This window comes from Equus quagga, chromosome 6 (genome assembly GCF_021613505.1).
Source record: "Equus quagga isolate Etosha38 chromosome 6, UCLA_HA_Equagga_1.0, whole genome shotgun sequence".
NCBI classification, from domain to species: domain Eukaryota; kingdom Metazoa; phylum Chordata; class Mammalia; order Perissodactyla; family Equidae; genus Equus; species Equus quagga.
Window position 1 is genome coordinate 88,131,979 of NC_060272.1, and position 23,160 is coordinate 88,155,138.

At 45.1% G+C, this 23,160-nt stretch overlaps 1 protein-coding gene across 1 annotated transcript in view; it reads right to left on the reverse strand.

Moving 5' to 3' along the window:
* The window catches only part of NTRK2 (neurotrophic receptor tyrosine kinase 2), a 343,863-nt gene extending 321,040 nt beyond the window's left edge, over window positions 1-22,823 (reverse strand). Inside the window, exons 1-4 of the mRNA XM_046664639.1 lie at window positions 22,705-22,823; window positions 22,061-22,182; window positions 21,588-21,805; window positions 20,529-21,101 (exon numbers count right to left, since the gene is read on the reverse strand). Of these exons, the coding sequence (XP_046520595.1) occupies window positions 20,529-20,740 (212 nt within the window). The 5' untranslated portion in view covers window positions 20,741-21,101; window positions 21,588-21,805; window positions 22,061-22,182; window positions 22,705-22,823. The remainder of the gene's footprint in view (window positions 1-20,528; window positions 21,102-21,587; window positions 21,806-22,060; window positions 22,183-22,704) is intronic.
* Between the last annotated feature and the right edge of the window lie 337 nt (window positions 22,824-23,160).

A 23,160-nucleotide genomic window follows, 5' to 3' on the forward strand; every position in this document is an offset into this window, starting at 1 on the left:
GACCTCAATTAATGCTAGTTATTATTAACAATGAGGAGAACACCAAGGTTTAAGGCCTGGCTTGATCGCTAACTAGCCGGTGAACTTAACCTCACCTTGCCTGCAGAGACCATATCTGCGGAAGAGGAAATTTGGACCTGATAATGTCTCAGTTCCCTTGAGCCCACAAATTAAAGGAAAACTTTAGCAAAATATTACAAAGAAAAAAATTACACTCTGGATTTTTCTATGAGTATTTATATAGCATTTTTTTAATCCTCCTCTATCAACAAGGTGGTTTCCAACCAGCAACACCACAATTTACAACCAGAAAAATTAACTTTGAAAAAAACCCCTTCAACTTGGCTTTCTCCGTAAACACATCAGTCTCCACCAGGAAAACGTAAGTTTCATTTGACGTATTAGCATAGTCTCCCATGGAGATTTAGGATTGGATCCCGGTCTATGCATAATGTGCCACATAAACCATATAAACCAATCAACCAGAAGTCACAAAGGCAGCAAGTGGTCCAGATCTAGTCAACACCGGGTACCTTCATCTTCTTATTAGACTTTTCCAAATGGGAAGATTTCACATTTTAAAAATCTGAATTTCCATATGCTCTTAAAAAAAAACAGAAGGCCCACCACACTGGACTAACATTTCTTCCCGGCAACAGTCAGGGCGAGCTGAGTAACATTGCCCCTGGGGGCTTAGGGTGCATTTCCAGGTGGTCACATTCCTGACTGACCTCGGCCATTTCACCGGCCTGTGGAAAGATTTTATGACCCGTGACTTAAATCTTGCTTGTAATTTCCTCTGAGACTTCAGTGCTGCTCCAACCATTCTCCTGCACTGATATGTCGTCTCCACGCACAGAGATCCCTGAAGTGAGCCTCTCAAATAAAATGACACAGAAGCCACAATAAAAGTACCTCACTTTTTTAAAAAAGTTAGTTCTACCTGTTCCAGAAGCTTTAGAAGCTTCTTCTGTTGTGAAAAACTAAACTAAAACTGATAGAGACATAGCTGAGGATAATTTTCTACTGGGTACGGTGGTAAATAAATCCCAGGAAGAGCAAAAAATAGTTTTCCTTCTCACTAATTTACTTAATATCATTATATATTTCACGATAAGTCTCAGATCTTTCAACAGGTCTCAATAATCCGCCATAGTAAATGGAAAGACAAGTCAATAACCAAGAACCATGACATATTTCCACCAGATTAAATGAAGAGCCCCAGGATGGAAATGGTCCTGATACCAAACTCCTGTCAAGAAGGAGGCTTAAGTTATGTTCAAGCCAAAATTTTTATCTTGGGCAGGTGTCCTCTGTTTTGGGCAGGTGTCCTTTAACATCAGTCAATATGAAACCACCAGAAACACGAGTCGGCTGACTAGGTGACTTGGGGGACGCTCTGCAGCTAATTCATCCTGGCAGGCCCATGAGGAGCCATCCCTCTCAGAGTTGGGGGCACCCCAGGAGCCTGAGGGGGCTTTTCTTACGGTTGGGAAGCCGTCTGGTCACACCTGCTCCTAAGAGCTTCTAGGCTAAAACCATCTCTGCTGTGCTCTGTGGGTGGAACTCTGTGGTCTCAGACGAGCATCTGTCCAAGTTCTGGGGCTGTCAAAGGGCTGCTTCCCCGGCAAGCCTGCACCTGCCCTCTGGTACCTCATCTAGTCCGCGGTCGGGGGCTTCCACCTGGATGAGCACGCAGGCCGGGCTGCTTGGTCTTTGTAAAAGGATGTCAGCCCCACCATCTGCTTGTCTGGTTTCCAAAAAGAATGGATCTGGCCTTAACCAGCAACAGAGATTAAAATTTTCCAGGCTCTGGTCAGAGGGGACAACTTCAAATCATCTGCAGCCCAGCTTTTACCAAAGGCTGGTTCAGCACAAGGTATGCGGGAACGGGAGGCAAAGCTCCTGCATTGTGTTTTATAATTAGAGTACAGGGGTATTAAATTCTTGGACCACGTTAGCCTTCTTGCAGAATTCATGTCCTTGTCACTTCGCCCAAATTTCACTGGCTTTCTCAGTAAGAAGAAAATGAACTCTACTTCTGCATTTTTCATAAAAGCTGTGAATTACATCACTCATTGTCTCTGCAATAGAAATTCCTTTCAGAACATAGTGCCAGACAAAGCTATGTTCCTGTGGAATTAGCAGGCATTCTCCTTCCTAATAATGAGCTTCTCTTTTCACTGCCAGGAAGTTGAGGACAAACGTTGCGCTCAGTTACAGCAACTATGTCAACCATTAGAATCACTTGCAGAGAATTCCAGTCTCTTTTTCTATTCCTCATTCCCTCTCTCTCATTTTTACCTCATTAACCTTATTGCATAAAATAATTATCATCAGTTATTCAAAGTCTAATGATAAACTGATTAATTGTAACATTTCTAATATTCATTCAATACAAATTAAGCGGTCATTATGACCAATATGCTGATATTGTAATTACCTTTTGTTTTCAAGAAATGAGTTATTAATCATTTCATCCATGATTTTTTGTGTTTCACAGTGACTGTTCATAAAAAAAGCAAAATCTTCTTGCAACTCTAGCTCAACACAAAAATTATATTTTCAAAAAAATGTCTTTTTCTCTTTCCCCATTCTTTCAGCCCCATCAATGTTTCACTGGTGACCAGTGAAAAAGAACTTCCCACGACTAGCCCAGGCCTTAAGAAGTCTAAGAAGCACTCAAGTCAGCACTAATCACAGCAGAACGCAGTTTTGAAAGCTCTTGGCCTCCAGTCAGGCCAAATCATTCCATTCGAAGAGAATTTTTGGAACTAATATTTCTGCTCCAGCTTCAGGATAGGTCACGCACGGTGCAGAGAAAAATGAGCATCAGGCACAACGTCAAGAAAAGCGAATGATTCAAGTGGTAAGATTTTAGGCTCTTTCTGAAGGTCTGCTTGGATTTCGGCACAATTTTCCAGCCAACATTACGGGCTGTGGGAGTAAAGAGAGCAAGAGAACATGAGCACACTTCCATGTGGTCTCCCTCGCTTCCCTTCACATCTTAATCTTGAGTCACTTTTAAAGAAGGTTAGAGATCAATTCTTCAGAGTTAAACTACGAAGATGCTGCTGGAAAGGGATCCAAGTCATAAGTGGTGGTGTAAGGCCACATAAAGAGAAGCTATTTTGCAGAAAGGAAGTGTGAGTGCATCTAAAAATCCTAAACCAATCCCTTATAAAAACTTGTAATTCAACGAATACATCATTGTCCAAAAGGATGTATATTTTGAGGGACTCAGAGTAGTCAAATTCACAGAGACCGAAAGTAGAACGGTGTCCCCAGGAGCTGGAGGAGAGGAATGGGGAGCTGTTGTTCAAAGGGTACAGAGTTTCAGTTTTGCAAGATGAGAAGAGTTCCAGAGACGATGGTGGTGACGGTTGCACAAGTGAGAACACACTTAATGGCACTGAGGGGCACATTTAAAGATGGTTAAGATGGTAAATTTCATGTGATGAATATTTTACCAGAATTTAAACACAAAGGAAAAGAAGACATACATTTTGTAAAGACCTTGCAATTAAAGAGTAAGAAAGAAAGTTAAAAGAGAAAATGGAGTAGAAACTGACTGAGAACCCCCCGAGCCCAGGGGAGCTGTTGGAAACAACCTCGTAAATAAAATGGACCAGGACCATCGAACACAGCAAAGTTGCAGAACAAAGACGATGACCTGAATAATAGTGGCTAAATCTGACCCACGACTGCTCAGCACACAAATGATCAACATCCCAATCAGCTGAGCATGCCAGGTCCCTCAAGATGAGAGGAATACGCCACTGAGCGAAAGGACATGCAAAGGTTGCCATGAAGAGAACCAACGCCCTTTTCCATCTGTCCTCAGCCCCAGTGCCTGGCCAGAGCCATACTTGAGGCAGATTCTTTTGCTTTCCTGTCCTTCCTCAGCCCTACAGAGTCTATTCTCCTTCAAAATACAGTTGAAGTTGGCCAAACAAAATAAAAACTAACTGCCGAGCTCATGTTCTGTGTTGGGCACTGGTGTGAACATTTTACATGCATCAACTCACTTTAACCCCACAGAAACCCAGAGAAAGGTTCCATTATTGCCCTCTTTTATAGATGGGCAAACTGAGTCACAGAGAGAACTTTAATAACTAGTCCAAAGGAGCAGAAGCAGTCAACTTCACAGGGGGTCTCTTAAGCTATCCTGCCTCACGACCTATATGACTCCCCTATGCAAACTCCCAAAGAAAATGAAAAATTAATTTGTCCATCCACCTATACACAGAAATGGACATACTCAGTGATTTTTCAATTTGGAAAAAAGAAATAATGAGGAGAAGAACTTTTTAGGCACAGTTTTCACAATCCCAGGATCCTCCTAGGGTGCCAGTAAAAACAAAAATATTCAGCCATAATGAGCTGATTCTTAAAATATTATGTTCAGATATGAACCTTTCAGGGGTAATAGTAAAATCTGTATGGGGAAGAGAGCAAGGTGGAAGTTCACAGCTGCTGGTGTTTAACAATCCCCATTAACTGCTGAGGACGGATCTGTGCTTTGCTAATCTGTCCGTGTATGTGATATCCCAAATCCTGTTGTAATACAAGTCAGGGGACGAATTCTGCACATGTTGTCTTGGTGGGAAACATGGTCCCCCATGCTTGAGAATTCCCGTCAAGAGAGGGGGCCACTGCAATGGGAGGAGCAGTCTGGTAGTCTGGTCACCCCACTGCCCACTCCCAGGGCATAAGTCTTGCACTTCCTCCATTCAGAGCATCATCATAGCTCAAAACTATGATGATGCAGAGGCCACATCCACAAGGCAGAGGCCCAAACAGCCTTGTCCCTAGTGCCCTTAGCTCTGGGTAGTGGGCCTAGGCATGTTAGAGGCCCTCACTCTGGTACTTCTCTGGCCAAGTTCCTCCATATGAGGCAAGGATTCTTCAGGGCCAACAGGATGCTCCTACCTGGAAATCACATCTTCCTTCTTAACCTACTAGGATCCTACAATTCCCTACCTGAAGGCCCTGAGCCCACTCCCAGGCCCTGTGCAGCCTTTTTCTGTGTGTCTCTCCTCCTGAGGCTATGCCATACCGTAGATGTGCACATCCCTAGGCACAATGGTGGGGGGGGTGCCCAAGGGCGCTATCTGTGTTGGTGTTGATGGAGTTGGGATGCGAGGCCGGACTGGCTACACAGCTTCGAGAGAGAAGAGTAGGAGTGATCTGACTGGGGACCTCTACGGAGGCCCTTCAAAAGGCCATACAAATGGCAGGAGTTGGCCTAGATCTTGTAACCCAAGACCCAGAAAAGTACCTGGTGGGAGGACACATTCAAAACATACTTGCTGATGGACTAATTGACTAAATGAATGAATGAATTGATCAAGCAGTCAACACACGCATGTATAAACAGTCATTCCTGTCTTCCATTTCAGCTGTCCACGGGAAGAGATAACTACGTCAACAGAATATCTATTGCCCTCTGAACTGTCTCTGTGTGGATATAAAACACAATGAAAGGAGAGGAATGACGGGGTGGATTCTAGGGTAGGCTGGGGTCGAGGGAGGTGGAGAGACAAAAGGCTCAATAGCGCCCTCAAGTCACCAGGCGGTTATGCTCCAGAAGACACTTCTTATTGGTGAGAAAGCAATTCCCTGAAAGAATAAATGAGATGGCTAAGAACTTAAATCCCAGAGGGTCACCTAGACTTACCCTGAGAGCCAATAACTCAAGAATAAGATTTTTCTTATCAGAGTTAAACATTATATATTGGTTCCATAAGGTCCCTTCCTTTTTAAAAATTTAACTTTCAAAATACAGAAGGAATCTAAACTATTTTCATTTGTATGTATACTATGAACACACTGCATTGTGTAAACATAAATAAATGGATGTTATTTATCTCAAGGGAGAAGTGTCTTTTTGGATTATTCAACACAATCTGTTCACCTATATACTTCCCCACTCTATTTTTAAAAGCCTTTCAATCTCATATGTCTATCAGTTGTTTTATGATCAGTTTTTCAAACAACTATCAAAATTTCTAAGGTTCTTGATAGTGTTAATTATTATAAATACAAAGGAAGCTATGAAACATTCTTAGGATCAGCCCATCGCACCTTGATTGCCAAGGCACAAAGTGTGTGCATCAGATGGTCCATTCAACTGGACCAGACACACCACCTTTTGATACTCCTGGTGTCTGCAGTTCTTCAAGAAAAATGAAAAATCTCTACCATCCCTACTACAAGAGGGATAAATCACATCTGAAATCTCACGCCAGAATCACATTTAAGTGAAGTGCCATAAATGCAGTCGCAAGGAGAAGTGCAGTTGATCCAAAGGGATAGCCATTATAAGCTCTGACACAACAGAAAAGACACAAATCTTTCTCATTAGGACTATCCGTTTGCTGGAGATCAGATGTCCCTGGAATGATTCTTTTCCCTGGATTTACCCCTGTTGTTAGCTGGCCCGCGGTGCATTGCTCTTCACGCTCTTGCAGGCATCCTCCCGACTCTTCCCTGTCCCTCCTTCCTGTTGGGTAGTAATCAGCCTGCCTCATCAAAGCTTTGCCTTTCTTCCTTTCCAGCTATGCTGTGGCTCTACAATGAATTGATTTCTTACTGTGCATGAGCCAACATTGAGCTATTTAATTCCATAAAGATTATTTATTTAAACCAACATCTTAACCTGATGACTTTATAAAAGTCACATCGCAAAATTTACATATTGCTGGCCCAAAGAACAACTAATACATACTCTTATTTGGAATTCTAAATGATAGACTTGTAGGGGAGTGCGTGTGTGGATAATGTGGAGATGTAGGACATTGTGCTGGGAGCTGGGGAAGAGCAGTCAGCAAGATGTGCACAGTCCCTGCCTTCATGCAGCCTGTATTCTAAAGGTATGTACAGACAGGTAGCCAGGCATGCATCTATGATGCTGAGTGACCTATGCTGGGGTTGAGAAGCATGGAGGCTATGCGAGTACCTGGTGGAGACACATAGCCCAGAGGTAGGCAGGCAGAGGGAGGTAGCCAGAGGTAGCCAGGAGGCAGGGAAACGGTGCTCCGGGCGGGCAGAGGATGGCCAGTGTGCAGCCTGGGAGGTAAGTAAGAGCACAGCTCAACAGGGGAAGTGAAAGCTCCGAGTGGCTGAATCATCTCATTGAAGAAAGGGAGAGGCAAGAAATGAGGCTAGAGGTTTGAATTGGAGGATGCAGGGCTTTTAAGACTTGTTTAAACAGACAAATGTAATGCTATTTTAATTTAAAACACCAATGTAATGTGGAGCTAGGCAAGCAATTCCTAAAATTCATACAGAAAAATTATCATGTAAGAATAATCCTGAAAATTCTGAAAGGAGATAAAAAGTTCAGTGCTGGCATGTAAATGGACAGATAGATGATCAGAATAGGATACATCCCAAAGTAGGACCAAATATAAAGGTGATCTTCGTATATAACTAAATCGTTATTTTAAATTAGTGAGGGAAAGGTAGAATTATATAGTCAATGCTATCAAGAGACTTGATTGGCTGATTAGCTATCTTGAAAAAATAATAAAAATTGGTTTTTGCTACTTCACTCCTTACATTTCAAAAATCCAGAGAAGGCAAAGCTTTAAACACAAAAGCATGAAATAGTAAAAGTAGTGGAAGAAAATATAGGAGACTTATTTTATCCTCTTTGAGAGGGAGCAACTCCTCCTTGCCACATTTACAACATAGAAGCCAGAAGGGAAATAACAAATTTTACTACCAAAAAAAAAATTAATTCTGCATTATCAAAAAAAGGAGAAGAAAATTCATAATCAAATCGGCAGACAAGAAGAACAGTAGGCAAAGTATAAATTTTCTTTTCGTTAAATAGATTTTATGAATCAATTTTTTGAAAAGGTCACCAAACCCAATAGAAAAAAAACATAACTAAGGGATATGACAATGTAGTTCACTGAAAATGAAAGACAGATGACTTACATACATATAAAAAGACTTTCAACCCGGATCATAATTACAGAATTGCAAAATAAAACAATGGTGAATATCATTTCCCAGGAACATGACTGACAAAGGTCAAAAGGTTTGATAGCAAATAGTATTGGCTTAGCTGTAGAAAAACAGGTGCTTCCAGTTTGAGTGGGACAATGAAATGAGGTGGTCTCTTTGCAAGACTACCTGGCAATATCTCTCAAAGGCACAAACGCCCCTGCAATTCATATTCTAGAAGCTTTTCCTTTAGATAAAATCATGCATGTGCGCAAGAACTTGAACACAAGGTTGTTCAAAGGAGGTTGGTAAAATAGAGTCTATTCCTTCAACGGATTACTGTGTGGCTGTGAAAAAAATAAGGCTGGTGTACATATGCTGACACAAAAACATTTTTAAGACACATTGTTGAGTGAAAACCCACCAAGATGTAGAACAGTGGTATAATATGGCTTCATTTGCATACAAACAAAAAAGATATAGATATATACTCACGTATGCGAGCAGACTCTTTCTGGAGGCAGACACACAACTAAAACCAAAGCTGCCCCTGGAGCGGGGGCTGAGGGACTGGAGGGCTGGAGGGTGTGATGGAGGGAAACTAACTTTCCATGACGCACTCCTTTATGTTGTTTGCCTTTCTTATCACATTCGAATATAGCTTTTTTAAAAAGTTAATTTCTAATAGAATTCCACACAATAAAATTAATGCACTTCAAAGAAAACATGTGCAAAATCACTTTAAGAAATCTCAAAGGCTCCCAGGCTTGAGCAGAGCTTGGCTAAAGGCGCTAACCTTTCCGAAGAAAGAATGTGTCAATCAGAATTGGTGCCGGGCAGTGAATGAAGGAGAGAAAAAGGAGTGTCCATCCAGGGGACACAGGTCCGGGCCAAAGCACTTCAAGTTCTGCACTGCCTTTGTGAAGGCTCTCCCATTATGGAGATGGATGCCTCAGGCAAGCTTAGCTTAATGCCATTTAACATTCTAAATGCAGAATTAAGTGCCCTTGCTCCAATTCTAAGATCGCCAAGCAAGCTTCCAGTTATAATTTGCTCTCCTTTATAGATCTGCTGGTGTAGAAAGCAATTATGTTATGCTGATCTGTGTATTCGGGGTTCTATGTGATAGTCATATGATTCCTTATACAACAATGCAGTGACAATCTGGTTTTGTTTCTTTTAGACTAAAAAAACAAAACAAAACTTTGGACTTTAAGAGATGGGAGGAGCCACAGGGCAATTAGAAGCAGTGACATAAGATCAGCATTTTAGAAAGACCACTCCAGCACAGTGTGGCATAAGGTTGAGAGGGGCCAAGACTGGAGGTAAGGATGTCAAGTAGGAAGCAGCCGCAGCATTTTAGGCAAAAATGATGGTAGAATGAATTAATTTTTTGTTTATGGAAGTACTTGTTTGATGTTCATTTCTCCTCCCAGACTGCAAGCTTGGTAAGGAGAAGATACCAGATTGGTCTTTCTCACCCCATATCCCAAGTACTTAGCATGACACAGAGCAGACCCCAGTGGAAATAGAAAAAGGAAGGAAGAAGGAAGAAAAGAAAGGAAGGAAGGAAAGAAGGGAGGAAGGAACAAAGGAAGGAAGGAAAGAAAGCAGTAGAGTTAAAAAGAATTGAACAAATTTAAGAAATTTGGAAATTTATGAAAATGAATCAGCAAGATTTGTAATTGAATGAATACAGGGGTTAAAGAGAAGGAGGAGCCAAGGTTCCTGGCATATATTACTAAGTGGACAATGGTGCCATCCATTAAGACAGGGAACACAGGACATGGGTATGGGGTGACGATGATGAATTTAATTTGGAAATGTTGAGTGTGACACACTATGACATATCCAAGAGGAACGTTCAGTAGGCAGCTGGGCATATGAGCCCGAAGGTCATCACTGATAGTTCATAGATTAGGACACCATTAGCATGTAGAAGGAAACAGAAGTCATAGATGAGACTGAGGTCGCCCTATTACTGAGGAGTAAATCAAAGATAGCCCAGGAAGAGAAGCAGCCCTAGGACAGAAGCCCAAGGGACATCAATTTTTAGGGGCACAGAAAAGGGTGCCTACAAGTCAGCCTAAGAAGCAGCAGCAAGAGGGACTGGGAGAAGACAGGAAAGTGAGTGACATCGAGGCCAAAACCAAAGGAGGGAGTGAGAAATGAGGCCAAGTTCTGCTAAGAAGCAAGTAAGAGAAGGACAGAGAACTATGCCTTAGATTTAGCCCTGAGAAGGTCTTTGGGGACAGCGAGGGAGACTGAGCTCGATGACGCAGTGGACTGAGATTGGATTAGAAGGTGAGGAAACAGACACGAATACAGACCACTCTTCTCAGGTCAGGCTTTCAATGGAGAGAGGAGGAAGGGCAGAGACTACAGATGGATGGATGGAGAGGGAGGGAACGGTGCTAAAGGAAAACTGTTCTAAGCTGGGAGAGACCTGGCCCTGCTTAAACTCTGATGTTTACAAGAGAAAGAGACTGAAAATAGAGGTGAGTGAGGGAAAGTCGCTGACAGAGACAAGTTTAAGAGGATGGGATCGGTAATAGAGGTGGAGTGATTAGCTTCAGCCAAGTGGCACTCCAGCCCTCCCATGGCGACAGAAGGGAAAGGCTGGTTCCAGAGGTAGGCAGCTTGCTCAAATGGAGTAGGAGAATAGCAAAAATTATTGAGAGAGAGAAAATAACACAACTCAGCTGGGTGACTGCCATCACAGGAAGTAGGGACAGGGGATTGTTCACACCCAGTCTACACGTCTACACCTTTCACTGTTAAACAGTGAAAACAATGCACAATTGGGAGGAAACACTCTGTAAATGGCCGCATGGCTGGCTGAAGCTGAAACAATCACCAAACAAATGTGGGTTGTAGCCTCATGTGCACTGACTGCCCTTACCACATTATATTAAAATTAGATGTTTATGCATCTATCTCTCCCACTAGATATTAGCTACTCAGGGCTCCTTGCCTCCATACAGTAGCTTACTTGTCTGTAGCATTCCAGTGTCCTCAACAAACACTAGTTGAACTGAACTAATGTTTGTATGAAGTTTGAATTAGATGGCAGGCAGCCCACGTGACAATTTGGAAACATATGGTAAACTATTCCAGGCAGGATGAAAGGAAAACTTGATGGGGGCAGAAAGACGAGAATTGATTTTGGTGCAAGCTCCTGTTCTGGGGACCTTGGAAGGTGGAGACTGGCCAAAGAGGTGAGCCAGTTAGAAATCCCTTGGGAGCACCACCCGCAGGAATGGACCAAGAGTGGACTGAAGATGTCAGAACACACACACCATAGCGGGTGTTCTGATCAGACGTGAACCTGTGGATTAGCGGGTGCAACGCGAGACTGCAGGGAGACAGGACATGTCAAGAAAACCATCTCTAGGAAAAAAGCACAAGTTTGTTTCGATCACTGGGAAACCATGGGAGCACTGCCACCCAGGACGGCAAGGAGCAGGTGACCTGCAAAGCCATCTGACCTGAACTGCAGAGTTGGACTCAGAGAAAATCCACTAATAGAACTTCTGCTGCTTAAACCACCAAGAGAACTGGGACAAGCTCTACACTGGCCCCGGCAGAGAAGGCAAGGGCGAATTCCAGAACAGAAAAGGAAACACTAGCACCATGGCTGACTGATTCAGAACCACAGAGCCTTTCACAGGTTAGCATCCTTCCAAGCCGCAACCTCTAGGTTGGAGATAAGGAAACTGGCTGGTGAGATTAAATGGCTCCCCCAGGATCCCAGGTTCTGATACTGTGAGAGTGTGGATATGAACCCCACCTCCCATCTCCCCGCCAGGGCTACTTTCAGTTACACCAGGTTCCTAGACGTTGCTGCCTCTCTGACAGTGTTAATCTTATCAAGCCAAGTTCAGTGGGAATGACAGTCAACGCATAAGGTCCTGCAACCCAAGATTTCATTGCAATCTGTTAAAAGGGCTTTGCAGCCAGACAGACACTTGCCTGAGTGTGTGTGTGTGAGAGTTTGTGAGCTGGAGGCAGTGGGGTGGGGGATAAGAAACACTGCCAGAAACAGAGGATGGAGACTGAAGGGTCACAAGGGGAAAAGGCCAAAAGCAGGAATGCAAGGGAAGCATCCCAGAAGCAAAATCTTCCGTAATTTTCTTTGAGTTTGGGATGGCAGCAGCAGAGCTCTGAAGTGAGACCAGGGGCAGACTAAAACAGGTGTGGCGGTTTCGGTTTGGTTGAGGTTTTCGGAGAGAAGTGCTTGTTTTTTTCTCAAACCCTGCCAGAGAATTTAGAGGCTATCATGTCAAGCTCCCTTGCCTACCACTTTCCACCCCTGCACACACACTGCACAGAGGAGTAAATCAAAGCTAGAGAAGGGAAGCGAGCTGTCCCCACAGTGAGTGACAGCCAGAGAACTCAGGCACAGGCCCCTCTGCCACCTGGCATCCTGGGTGTCTACAGCACATGAAGTAGAGACAACTTTGATGACAAAGACCAGTTTAGAAGAGCCTATCTTTTTAGATTGGTCTACATTTCAGAGGTTGAAAACCAAATTCTAATATCTTTTGGTTTAAATTACACTGCTGTGGAATTGTTCAAAAATGCCTCACTTATGATAATATAAATTTTGTCTATGTTGAGAACTGATCAAATATGACAGACACAATTGGTCTCTGAGCAGCCAGGTTGGCTAATGGAGTCCGTCTTCTAATGCTTACTCAGAGAAGACCTTTCATCAGGTCCTCATCAAGAGGAATCTAGAACGATTAAAACACAACTTAAAGTCTGAGTGGGGGGACCAGCCCTGTGGTGTAGTGGTCAAGTTCAGCACACTCCACTTTGGTGGCCTGGGTTCAAGCGTTTGGTTCCTGGGCACGGACCTACACCACTCTTCAGCCATGCTGCAGTGGTGACCCACATATAAAATAGAGGAAGATGGGCACAAATGTTAGCTCAAGGTAAATCTTCCTCAAGCAAAAAGAGGAAGATTGGCAAGAGATGTTGGCTCAGGGCGAATCTTCTTCAACAATAACAACAAAAAGTCTGAGGGGGGAAGTAACGTACAGCATGGTGACTATAGTCAATAATACTGCATTGTATATTTGAAAATTGCTAAGAGAGTAGATCTTAAAATTTCTCATCACAAGAAAAAAAATTGTAACTATAGTGATGAATGTTAACTAGATGTATTGTGGTGATCATTTCACAATATACACAAATATCGAAACATTATGTTGTACACTTGAAACTAACATAACATTATATGTCAATTATATCTCAAAAAAAAGTCTAGGTGGCTTAAGGAAGTAAATTCTAAGTTATTAGGAAAATTTTACAATTCAAGATAATTAAGTCTAAAAGGACCGCACCTAGTGGAATTGTATACATATATTTACATATTTATAGACACCTAGTGGAGTTCTATACATGTATTTATATATTCATAGACACACTGTACACACACAAATAGAGTTCTGGTATGTGTGTTTGTCCAGAGAATTGTTGGGATATGAAGATTACAGGAAAGTGTGGGGTGCTAAATAGCAATAGTTCCTTATTTGCAAGAAAACGGGGACTCTAAATGGTGTATGATTATTAATATTTTTCTTCTAGAAGATGCTACATTCCCAAGGGACCACAAATCGCTTATCGTCTAACAGGATAACAGATTGTGAAGGAGGAGATGATGATGGAAGGCGAAAGACATAAGATGAAGCTCCAGTCCGCCTCCTTCCCACTGCCATGCTGTTTGACTTGTGAACATTTATTTGAATCTCTACATTTCTCCTAATATTATCTGGGCTCTCGAGCTCCAGTATGGGCAAGTGGGGCTGAGCAGACAGAGCCCTAAGCAAGACATTGGACAGGGTTCTATCCCGAATTACCCTCTGTTTGACCAGAGAGCCCCGGGCAAGCCAATCAACCTGACAGGCCCTCTGAGCCTGTCAAGACCTTCCCACCTACTTCAGAGCGAGGTTTTAAACCTAAATAAGCAGATGTCTGTAAAGTGCCTTTCAGTTCCCTGGGGAGAAGCCCTGCATGAAACCAGAGGTATGTCTCAGAGCAGACCATGGATAACATACAAAATGGTAGCAGAACGAATTCTGGATGTGAGTCAACAACCCTTAAGCCCGCTCACTGGCTCAGACACTGAGCTCAGCCATCAATCCTGGGGCAATGAGAAGTCAGGGGATAAAAAGAAGGCAGCGAAGAATAAGAACTCTCTGGCCACAGCTCTTTCACAAGGGAGCGAAGACAGACTTTGTACAAAGGGTGTGGGTTCCTCCATTACATAACCACCCTTGACTGTGGCAAAGGCTCCAGGGGCAGCAGCCTTCATTCTGCTCTGTCGGCCCTGCTCTCCCTCCAAGGCCAGCCTGCCAAGATGGTCCAGTGGGCACCAGGTTAGCGTCCCTCATTGCTGCCAACTCACAACAGCTGTTCTCTGCAGTTTGACTTTTGTGCACGAATGGCTTAGAGGAGGAAGACTTGAAGTTTAAAAAAAAATTCGCAATAAACTAAACAAAAAATGCATTTCTTCCTATGTGAAGATTAGGTCATTCCTTTGGGATCAGAAGCTCATGCACTTTTTAATTACTTTGTCTCTAGTAGAGACCAATTTGCACAGACTTAGCCAAACTAAGCTTGTCTTCACATCTCTGCTGCTTCTAAAATGGTGGGCTGGAGTCAGGTTTAGTGCAAGGACACAGAACAGAGGGGCAATCCTAAAATAGAGGAGGTGGCAGCTCCTTTGGATGCTAGGAGGAAGAGCTTCTAGTCCCCTCTTTGTCTTGAATGAGTCCTGGCCTTGGCGACTCTCTTCACTGCCCTTGGTTTATGCAGACGGGTATGGAGGAGAACATTTCTAAGGCCCCTTCTCCTTCTGTGGTTCTGATTCAAAGTGATCCTGTGACCTTGGACTCTTCGGGCCTACACTAACATGCCACCAGCCTTATTAGCAGGTCACATTTAAAAAGACATGGTTTGGGAAATTGTCAGAACAGACACTGAAAACATGCACATGTGACACTGTGACACCAAAGGTCCTCAGATTCTCACACTGCCAGCTCTGCACACTCTGCACCACCCTTGACTTCACAGCTGCTGTAGAAACTGCATTATCTCTGTATCTGAAGCTTTGTGGGACTTCTGAGCTGGGAGAAGATTGTCTGAGGATGGGATCCAAAGCCCTCAGTTTGTATCTGACAGGCTCAAGCCCAGAGACACTGGGGCTGCTTCAAGATCAGGTAACTCCTGACTCCAGCTTTCTATACCACACTCTTTTTTAAACATGTACACTTAGTGTCCATGCATCACTTTTCTTCCCTGGGTTTAGAACACTCATGAGCATTCACTCCTCATCTCTCTGGTCAATATTTACAACTTCCCAGTCCTTTGGACAGCCCAGAGCGCAGAGTCAATGGTGAGAAGGCACCCTGGTTATGTGGGATCTTTGCCTTTTGTAATGGAGATCGATCAGCAATCAAATGTAGAGCTAAAATTATCAGGCCACTGCAGGGCTCAGACCTCTGCCACCTGGGGGTGTGCGATTTGGGTTTTCAAATAGCTCAACCAAGTAGATTATGAAAATGATCAATCAATTATTAATAATCCAAGGTTCAGGGGTTTTTTCTCTCCTTTTCTCTCTCCCACACACATCAAACAAGTAAAAAGTTTGCCCTGTCTAAATAATCTCTCCCCAAAATCATCCAATTGATTTGTAAATATCAAGAGGAACCAAAAATCGGCATTGCTCCAAGGGGCAGCAGGTTCAATACCACATCCTACCCTACGGCTTTTGACCCCACAAGAGGCTCCAGCGAAGTGGGAAAGTTAGTCTGAGGAATAATAGCTGTGTATGCGATTCATAATGGTTTGATGATGTTTCTTTCTCTAACAGGCAAGATGAGCAATGAGTTAAAACTGGAGCCACTTGCTTAGTAACAAAGGCAAAAAAAAAAAGAAAAAGAGAGAGAGAAGAAAGAAAGAAAAAGAAACCAAAAAAGAAATTCAATTTCCCTTTTTCAGCTAAACAAAAACTCTAGGTTTTATACTCCTACGACCTAGATATAGTCAAAGAGATCATACAGAGTGTTCCTAGGGAGAAAGAGACCTCGACTCTCAACTGTTCAGCCAAGTTTTCAGCTTAGAAAATGCCTTTACAAGAGAATACTGAAACAGACAGAAACAGAGGCTTATGGGATAGAAACAGTGAAAGAGCTTAAACAGAACTCGGCTCAGTGCTGGGGGGCTGTGACCACATTATCCCAACTTCCCATTACTGGCTTGTAATAACACAACCCAGGCTGTTCTCTTAGCTCTAGTGCTCTGAATTCCCATAAGGAAATATCACTTTTCGGAGAAGGAAAAAAAATCACACACATTTTCCTGTACAGTCAATGAGAGGTGACGGAAAGGAGGGAGGTGGAAGCAAGTGGGGTCAGAAGGGTTACGGGCTTTTCAATTGTTTTACCCAATGTAATAAAACCTTCCGTAATGCAGAGATTGAAACTAACAAGACTGCAAATAGTTGTGCTGAGCTGTATTCTGTAAATACCTTCACTATGAAGACGGCATGTTTTCAACTCCAGCTTGCAAGTTGTCTTAAATAATGAATGAAGTAAATGAGACTGCCTTATTTATTAACAGGTCCAGTGTGGCCTATGTACCCACACTCAGAACTTGCACTGTGGTTCTTAAGTGCATGCAAAGCATAATCCAAAGTTCCAGAAGCCCCGGTGGAGGGGCTGAGAAGTAAATACCAGAATAACCAAAGCTGATGTCTTTCACTGAATGCTTATAAACGCCAGAGTTTTTTAGTACAATTAATTGCAGTGGAAAAGCTTGCTAAGGTGAGGGTGCCAAAATCAATGTATTAATGACATAACATTACAGCCGCTTAACCAAGCCAACAATAAAATACACACAGGAGCTCTGGAGCAGAAACTGCAAATTCTGTTTCTGTTGTACTAAGAGGAAAATATTAGACTTGTCTCCAACTATTACCCCCAAATCAGAGAATACAATCCAATAAATTCAGAAAAAAAGGTTATCACTGGGCTTGACAGAACATGGGCAACATAGGGGGCTGGCTAAGTGGTGTAGTGGTTAAGTTCGCACACTCCACTTCAGGGGCCCGGCATTCGCAGGTTTGGATCCCGGGCGTGAACCTACACACCACCCATCAGCCATGCTGTGGAGGCATCCCGCCTACAAAACAGAGGAAGACTGGCACAGATGTTAGCTCAGTAACAATCTTCCTCAAGCCGAAAGAGGAAAATTAGCAACAGATGTTAGCTCAGGGCCAGTCTTCCTCATCAAAAATAAAATTAAAAAAGTGGGCAATATAAAAATGCATGCCCTTTCACTACCATGTGAATGTACTAAACACCACGGAATGGTACACTTAAAAATGGTTAAGAAGGTAAATACTATGTTATATATTCTTGATCACAATAAAAAAAATGCACGACTTACTTTAACCACCCCTTTCACCAGTTTGGTGAGACAGACCTTGTCCTTTGTGGTGCTTTTCGCCACTTGCTACAACTAAGGTTTAAGTGGCTGATTACATAATTCCAACAACAGGCTCTACTCTCGAATTCCACTTACATGTGACAAGGGCATTGTTTTTAAATTTAATTTAGCACTGCTTCGGTAAAACTGTCCCCAAACAACAGAAGCTGGCACTTGTCAGCAGTGTGGCGTTGGGCGGGGTGGTGAATATCTATAGACAGAGAGATGATCACGTTAGTGGGTAAAGGTGTGAGACACATACTGTCATGGGAAGATTTTTAATAAAACGTTAAAACAATGGCTCTGAAAAGGAAATGTCAAGTTGGCTTCAAATATGCATGGTGATAAAAAATAAAAGTCTCTCTCTTAATTAATCTATGCATACAGTTTTCAAATGGTCGGCCACAGGCTCTCTGAATCGTAAAAGGCACAGTGCTGGTACTTTCTCCCAATATAGATACGAAAAGATATACGATTTTTAAATGATACGGTAGCTGTTGCTTCAGCAAGTTCTAATCATAGTTTATTTACTTACATTATTCCTATTTAAAAAAATAGAAACGTAATTTCAACTAAACATCATTAAACTAGAACTTTAAAATAGGTTATTTTAGGAATTCCATTGGGTCTAATAACAAAGTAAAAGAAAAAAATTGTGTAATGTGGTTCCAACTGTAGCTGGCATCCCCTGGCCAGGAATTTAAAAGCTGTTCGCGCAAATATTAATATGTAAGAAAAAGCGCACAGATGGTGTCATATAAGGATGTGAGTGAAACAGGCTCATCCACTGATGTCATTTTGATATCAAAACAGCAGAATTCAAAATAATCATATGAAGTGCTTTCCAAACAAGGATTTTGATACATTTTACGGATAAAGACACGAGGGCACAAACGGGCTGGGCTCCCACCAAGCCAAGGGCCTGAGCAGACTGCGGACTTTTTCTCACAGCTCACGTCTGCTGCCCAGCTAATCCAGCTCCCCCCGAACACTCCTCCCTACACACCTCTCGATTCCTTCCATCTCAGTGGATTTTCAGATCAAAAGGGGGAAACAAATAAGAATAGAAATTGGGAGTGCCGTTATTGAACGAATAGCTGTGACAAATTCTTGGGTAAATATAAAACAAAATCAATTTTAAAAAGACTGACAATGGGAAGCTGCCATCAGATATAAAAGGCACGACAACAGTAACTGTGAGAATAGATATAAGAAAGCTCTGCTCAAAGCTATTGATTTCATATCTATCAGGCAGCTAAGACCACAAAGGTTTAAAACATTATTTTTTAAACTTAAGGGGAGTTTTATTTTCTTTCCTCCAATTATGGTCTTAAAAAATATTAAAGTCAAACAAATGTTGAAGTGAAAATGATTGGCCCTATCTCATTTCCTCCTTCATTATATATCTATCATCTAAAATAGAATTTAAAAACAAACAAACAAACAAAAAACACCCAGCTGTGTAAAGGCACTCCTCGTGGTCTCACAGTAGTCTGAAGAGCTCTGAGTTCCACACGGCTTCCTCCCTCCCACTACTGACACCCCGTCTCATGAAAGAGACACAGACCCTACAAAGGCCACAGACCCTTTGACTACCCTGGTGGGGCTCCATCAGTGCCGCTGGGGCCCTACCCACTGTGCCTCTCCGGCCCTCTCTGGCCCTGCCTGCTGCTATCCTTGCCAAAAAGATTGAGACCCAAGCATCCTGGATCCAGCCTGACAGTTGGCTGCTCCCGGCATGTCTCAGCTAAGCTCGGCCTGCACGCTCCCCTCTGTTCTGTTGTCATTTCCTTCCGCCCGAGCCTTATAACATGAGCATCGCCAGCAGAGCAAACAACAGACACTAGGAAAGTCTCTTACTTACATCAAAAAACAGGTTATCTCGGTCAACTATGTTGGCAGAAACAGGGAGTGCGTTTTCTGTGGGGGCAAGAAAAGCATGCGCACTCGCCAACCGGAAGGCCACAGCCCCAGCTCTGCTTTCGGGGCTGCCTACTTCTGTGTCAAACACCCTTAGGAAAACCAGGAGAAACTCTGCCTGACAACCCTCAACACGGACAAATAAAATCTCATGTTCATAAAAGGACAAAGTCCTTAGGAAAAAAATAAAACACCTCTAGCTGAGGTGATGGGGAATTCTGGAGCAAGGACTGGTGAATTCCTACTTGGTAATGTATTTGTCACAAGGCCTCAGAAGAGAAGGACAGAAATACACAACACTGCTTCTCTCTCAGACCAGAACAAGCTCACACTTTTCCAGGGGCACAGAGGTCCCATGCTAAAGACAGCACTCATCAGAGCACTACACACTGCTTTATCATCCAACCTAGTCTTGGGAAATTATTCAATAGGCAATTAAGATTTATAATCCAAATGGCCTCAAAATTATATCTCTGGCAAGTCAAGTCCAAATTAAATCAGACCAGGCTTTTAGGCTTCCAAGAGCACATTTTCTCTTTTGAGCGAGTGCATTTCAACACTCAGAACTTCTCCTCTTACAGATCATTTTCAAGGCCATCTCTGGATGCAATCTCCTAAGCAAAATCTGATATATTAAATGAAAAGGGAAATCGGTGAACTGCAAAGTGCAGAGAAAGGAGGAGAGAGCTTTACTGGGGAGACTCTAACCTCCTTCAACAAATTTCAAAAAGTTCATTATTTTAACAACCTTTGTAGTAAATATTACTGGAATTTCTCCTAACACAACACACACATAGCACCTTATTAAACGAAAATGTCCAAAACTAAGTTATTGTATATGGATAAACCTGAAGCACACTCAGTAGGCCTTCGAAATAGAAAGTGGATATGGAATCCTTTCCTGCCAGGAATATATATATATTTATATCATTGACATATATATTTAAAACTTATTTTAAACTGTCACGCTTCTCCCCGCGTTAGCAGCCCCACGCCTGTGAAACAGACAGGTAACTGAAAGACGGTCCAGGCCCGCATCCCTCATCTCTGACTTCTCCCCGACTTGAGACAACAATCATGCCCGGGACAGACCTGCCTGGTCAACCCCAGCACCAGGGGCAATGAGAGAAGGAAAGAGAAGAGCACCAGGAACTCACATTTCAGTGATGTTCTCAAGGTCTGCACTGTTAGCCTCCAATCTCGGAAATGCCATGATGCCAGGAGAAGGATCGCTGCACCAGATCCGAGAGGCGCTGCATTTGCAGGACGTGGGACAAGCGAGAGCTGACCTCCAGAAGCCCATAACCAGCCAGCAGAAGCCCCAGAGCCGCGCCGTGGCGGGGCCATGCCACCTCGTCCAGGACGACATCCCTAGCCGCCAGTGCCAGCCGGAGTCAGACTGAGTAGTGTCCCTGCGCTGCACCGGCTGGCCTCCTCTCCCAGTGCTAGGTAGCCTTCACAGCGCTCGCCGCTCTCTCTACTCGGTGCTCGTCGCGGGCGCGCAGAGCAGAGCGTGTCCGGGGCTGAGCGTGTCCTGGCGGGCGGCACCGTTTACAGCGGCCGGGGCATCTCTGGCCGCCTCACAGGGGGCGCTACCGCGGTTCTGAGCTCCCCCGCTGCCGTCGCTGCATGGCCTGGCGCGCCGGGCACCAGCCGGCGGCGCTCCACGGACTCTCTGGGGCGCAGCCTCCTTGCTAGACGTACACTGGGATCCGGGACGCACCTCCAGGCTGAGAACAAACAGACACGCATAAGACTGAGTGCAGGACCCCATACACCACGAACTGGAGCACTCTCCCTCCGCGCTCGCGTTACCCCCACCCCGACCGCAGCCAGGAGACTGTGGATGGATGAGTGCCCAGCTCCAGCCCCAGAAATAAACTTGCTCCTCGATGGCACTACACCGCTGGGCCACCAGTGTGCCCACCCTTTCTCTAAGCCTGTGGTCGAGGGAGGGGAGATAGGGCAAGGGTCCCTAAGACAGAATTCCATGGCACAGGCCGGGCGAAGGACCCTTTAAAAGGGGACGCGGAGGCTGCCGGCTGCGATGGCTTCGAGACTGAGCCTCCGAATGATGCTGCAGAATCCACCACGGCCGCTGGGCGCAGGGGGCGCGGGCAGGTGGCGCGGCGCGTCCCACCTGGGGAGCCGCCACGGCCGCCCCAGGGGGGACAGCGAGGGCCGAGACGACGGAGGACACTGTCCGCGCTGCTCACCCGGGCTCCGGCGCCTATTGCCCGCCGGAGGCGCCTGGGTCCAGGCTCCTCCTGCCGCCGGGGACTGAGCGCGGAGAGCGCGAGCGAAGGAGCGAGCGAGGCTCCTGCTCCAACCCAATTCCGGGAGCAGCCGCCGCCGCCGCCGCCGCCTCTGCTACTGCTGGCGAAGTGACGTGAGGGCTGACGCAGAGCAGGGGCAGAAACTCCAGAAAATTAGTCTGAAATCCAAAAACACACACGCTCATACACACACAAACCCATAACACCCTCCAGACAAAAGCAACAGGGATGGGAGGGGAAGCTGGGGGCGAGCGGGGAGGAGGGAGGTATCGGTGCCACTGGCCAGAAGCAGACAGCAGCAGCATGTGGGAGTTCACACACGCGCACACACGCACACATCCTGGCGTGTAGACGCGCGCGCCTGTGTGTGTGGGGGCGCCCGTGTGTGTGTGACTGCGTTTAGATCCAGGTACCTCTGAGATGGACCGTTCCGCCGATCGACGCCTCCTGGTCCCTAATTCACACCTCGGTCTCTTCTACATTCGCAGTAGAGGCTGTCTCCTTTTTTGAAATGGAAACCCGGCTCGGTTCAGCTCTGAAAAATGCGCTGATTCTTATTATAGGAATCCTCCCTCCCTTCTCCCTCCCCACTGCGTTCTCCTTTCCCATCCTGCCTAAAAGGGCGAGCAAGCCTAAAAATAAATAAATATTGTAAACACCAAAACGTGTTCAGCATTAGCAACCAAGGATAACCGCCCCCATTCCGGGCCATCTATTTGGGGATCCGTGGTTTTGGAGGGTCTTCCTGTTAGTGCTTTTACAGAGGGAGGGGAGTCTCCAGACGAAACACTAGCTCTCTAAGTGGGTCTCTTTCCTGCCGTTTTCTGGCACCACACGCCGGGGAAATAGAGACATGTGAGGGGAAGGGAGCGCGCCTGATTCGTATTGGGTTCTCTAAATGCGCGGCAGCAACACTGGCCTGTCCGGTGTGTGGCGCCGCGTCATTTTCTCTCATCCTTCAACCTGGCAGGATGCAGCCATTCCCAGATTGTAGCTTCACTCCCCGCGATGCCCACCCCCACGCAGGGCACCCCGAGCCCTTGCTCCCCTGCCGTACCTTGCGCGTTTTCGTGTGTGCGCGGGTGTGCGCGAACGCGTGCCCTGCGCCCGCGCTGCCCCAGCACGACATGCATCCAGCTACAGAGAAGCCCGGCGCGGGCAGAGCCTCGGGGTCTCACTAAAGACAAATGAGGCGATCCTGCAGGGTCGGGTGACAAACCTTAACTGCTCTGCAGGCGCAGTTAAATGATGGCTGCGGAGCATTCGCAAGCCTTGTCTGAGAATCCGTCTTCCCATTTGCGGATCGGAGAGTCTGTTTTTCCGCAGTCATTTAAAAGGGAACTGGGAAAATGCACCGCAGTGCCTGACACTTCTGAGGGCTCTGGTGCCCCCGCGCGGGGAGAGAGCGCCCGGCACGCTCGGGAGCACCAACCCACGGCCGCGGCGGTGCCGGGCACTGCGCAGGGGGCGCGCTCTGGCGCCAGATGCGCAACCGGCAGCGCCCGACGCGCGC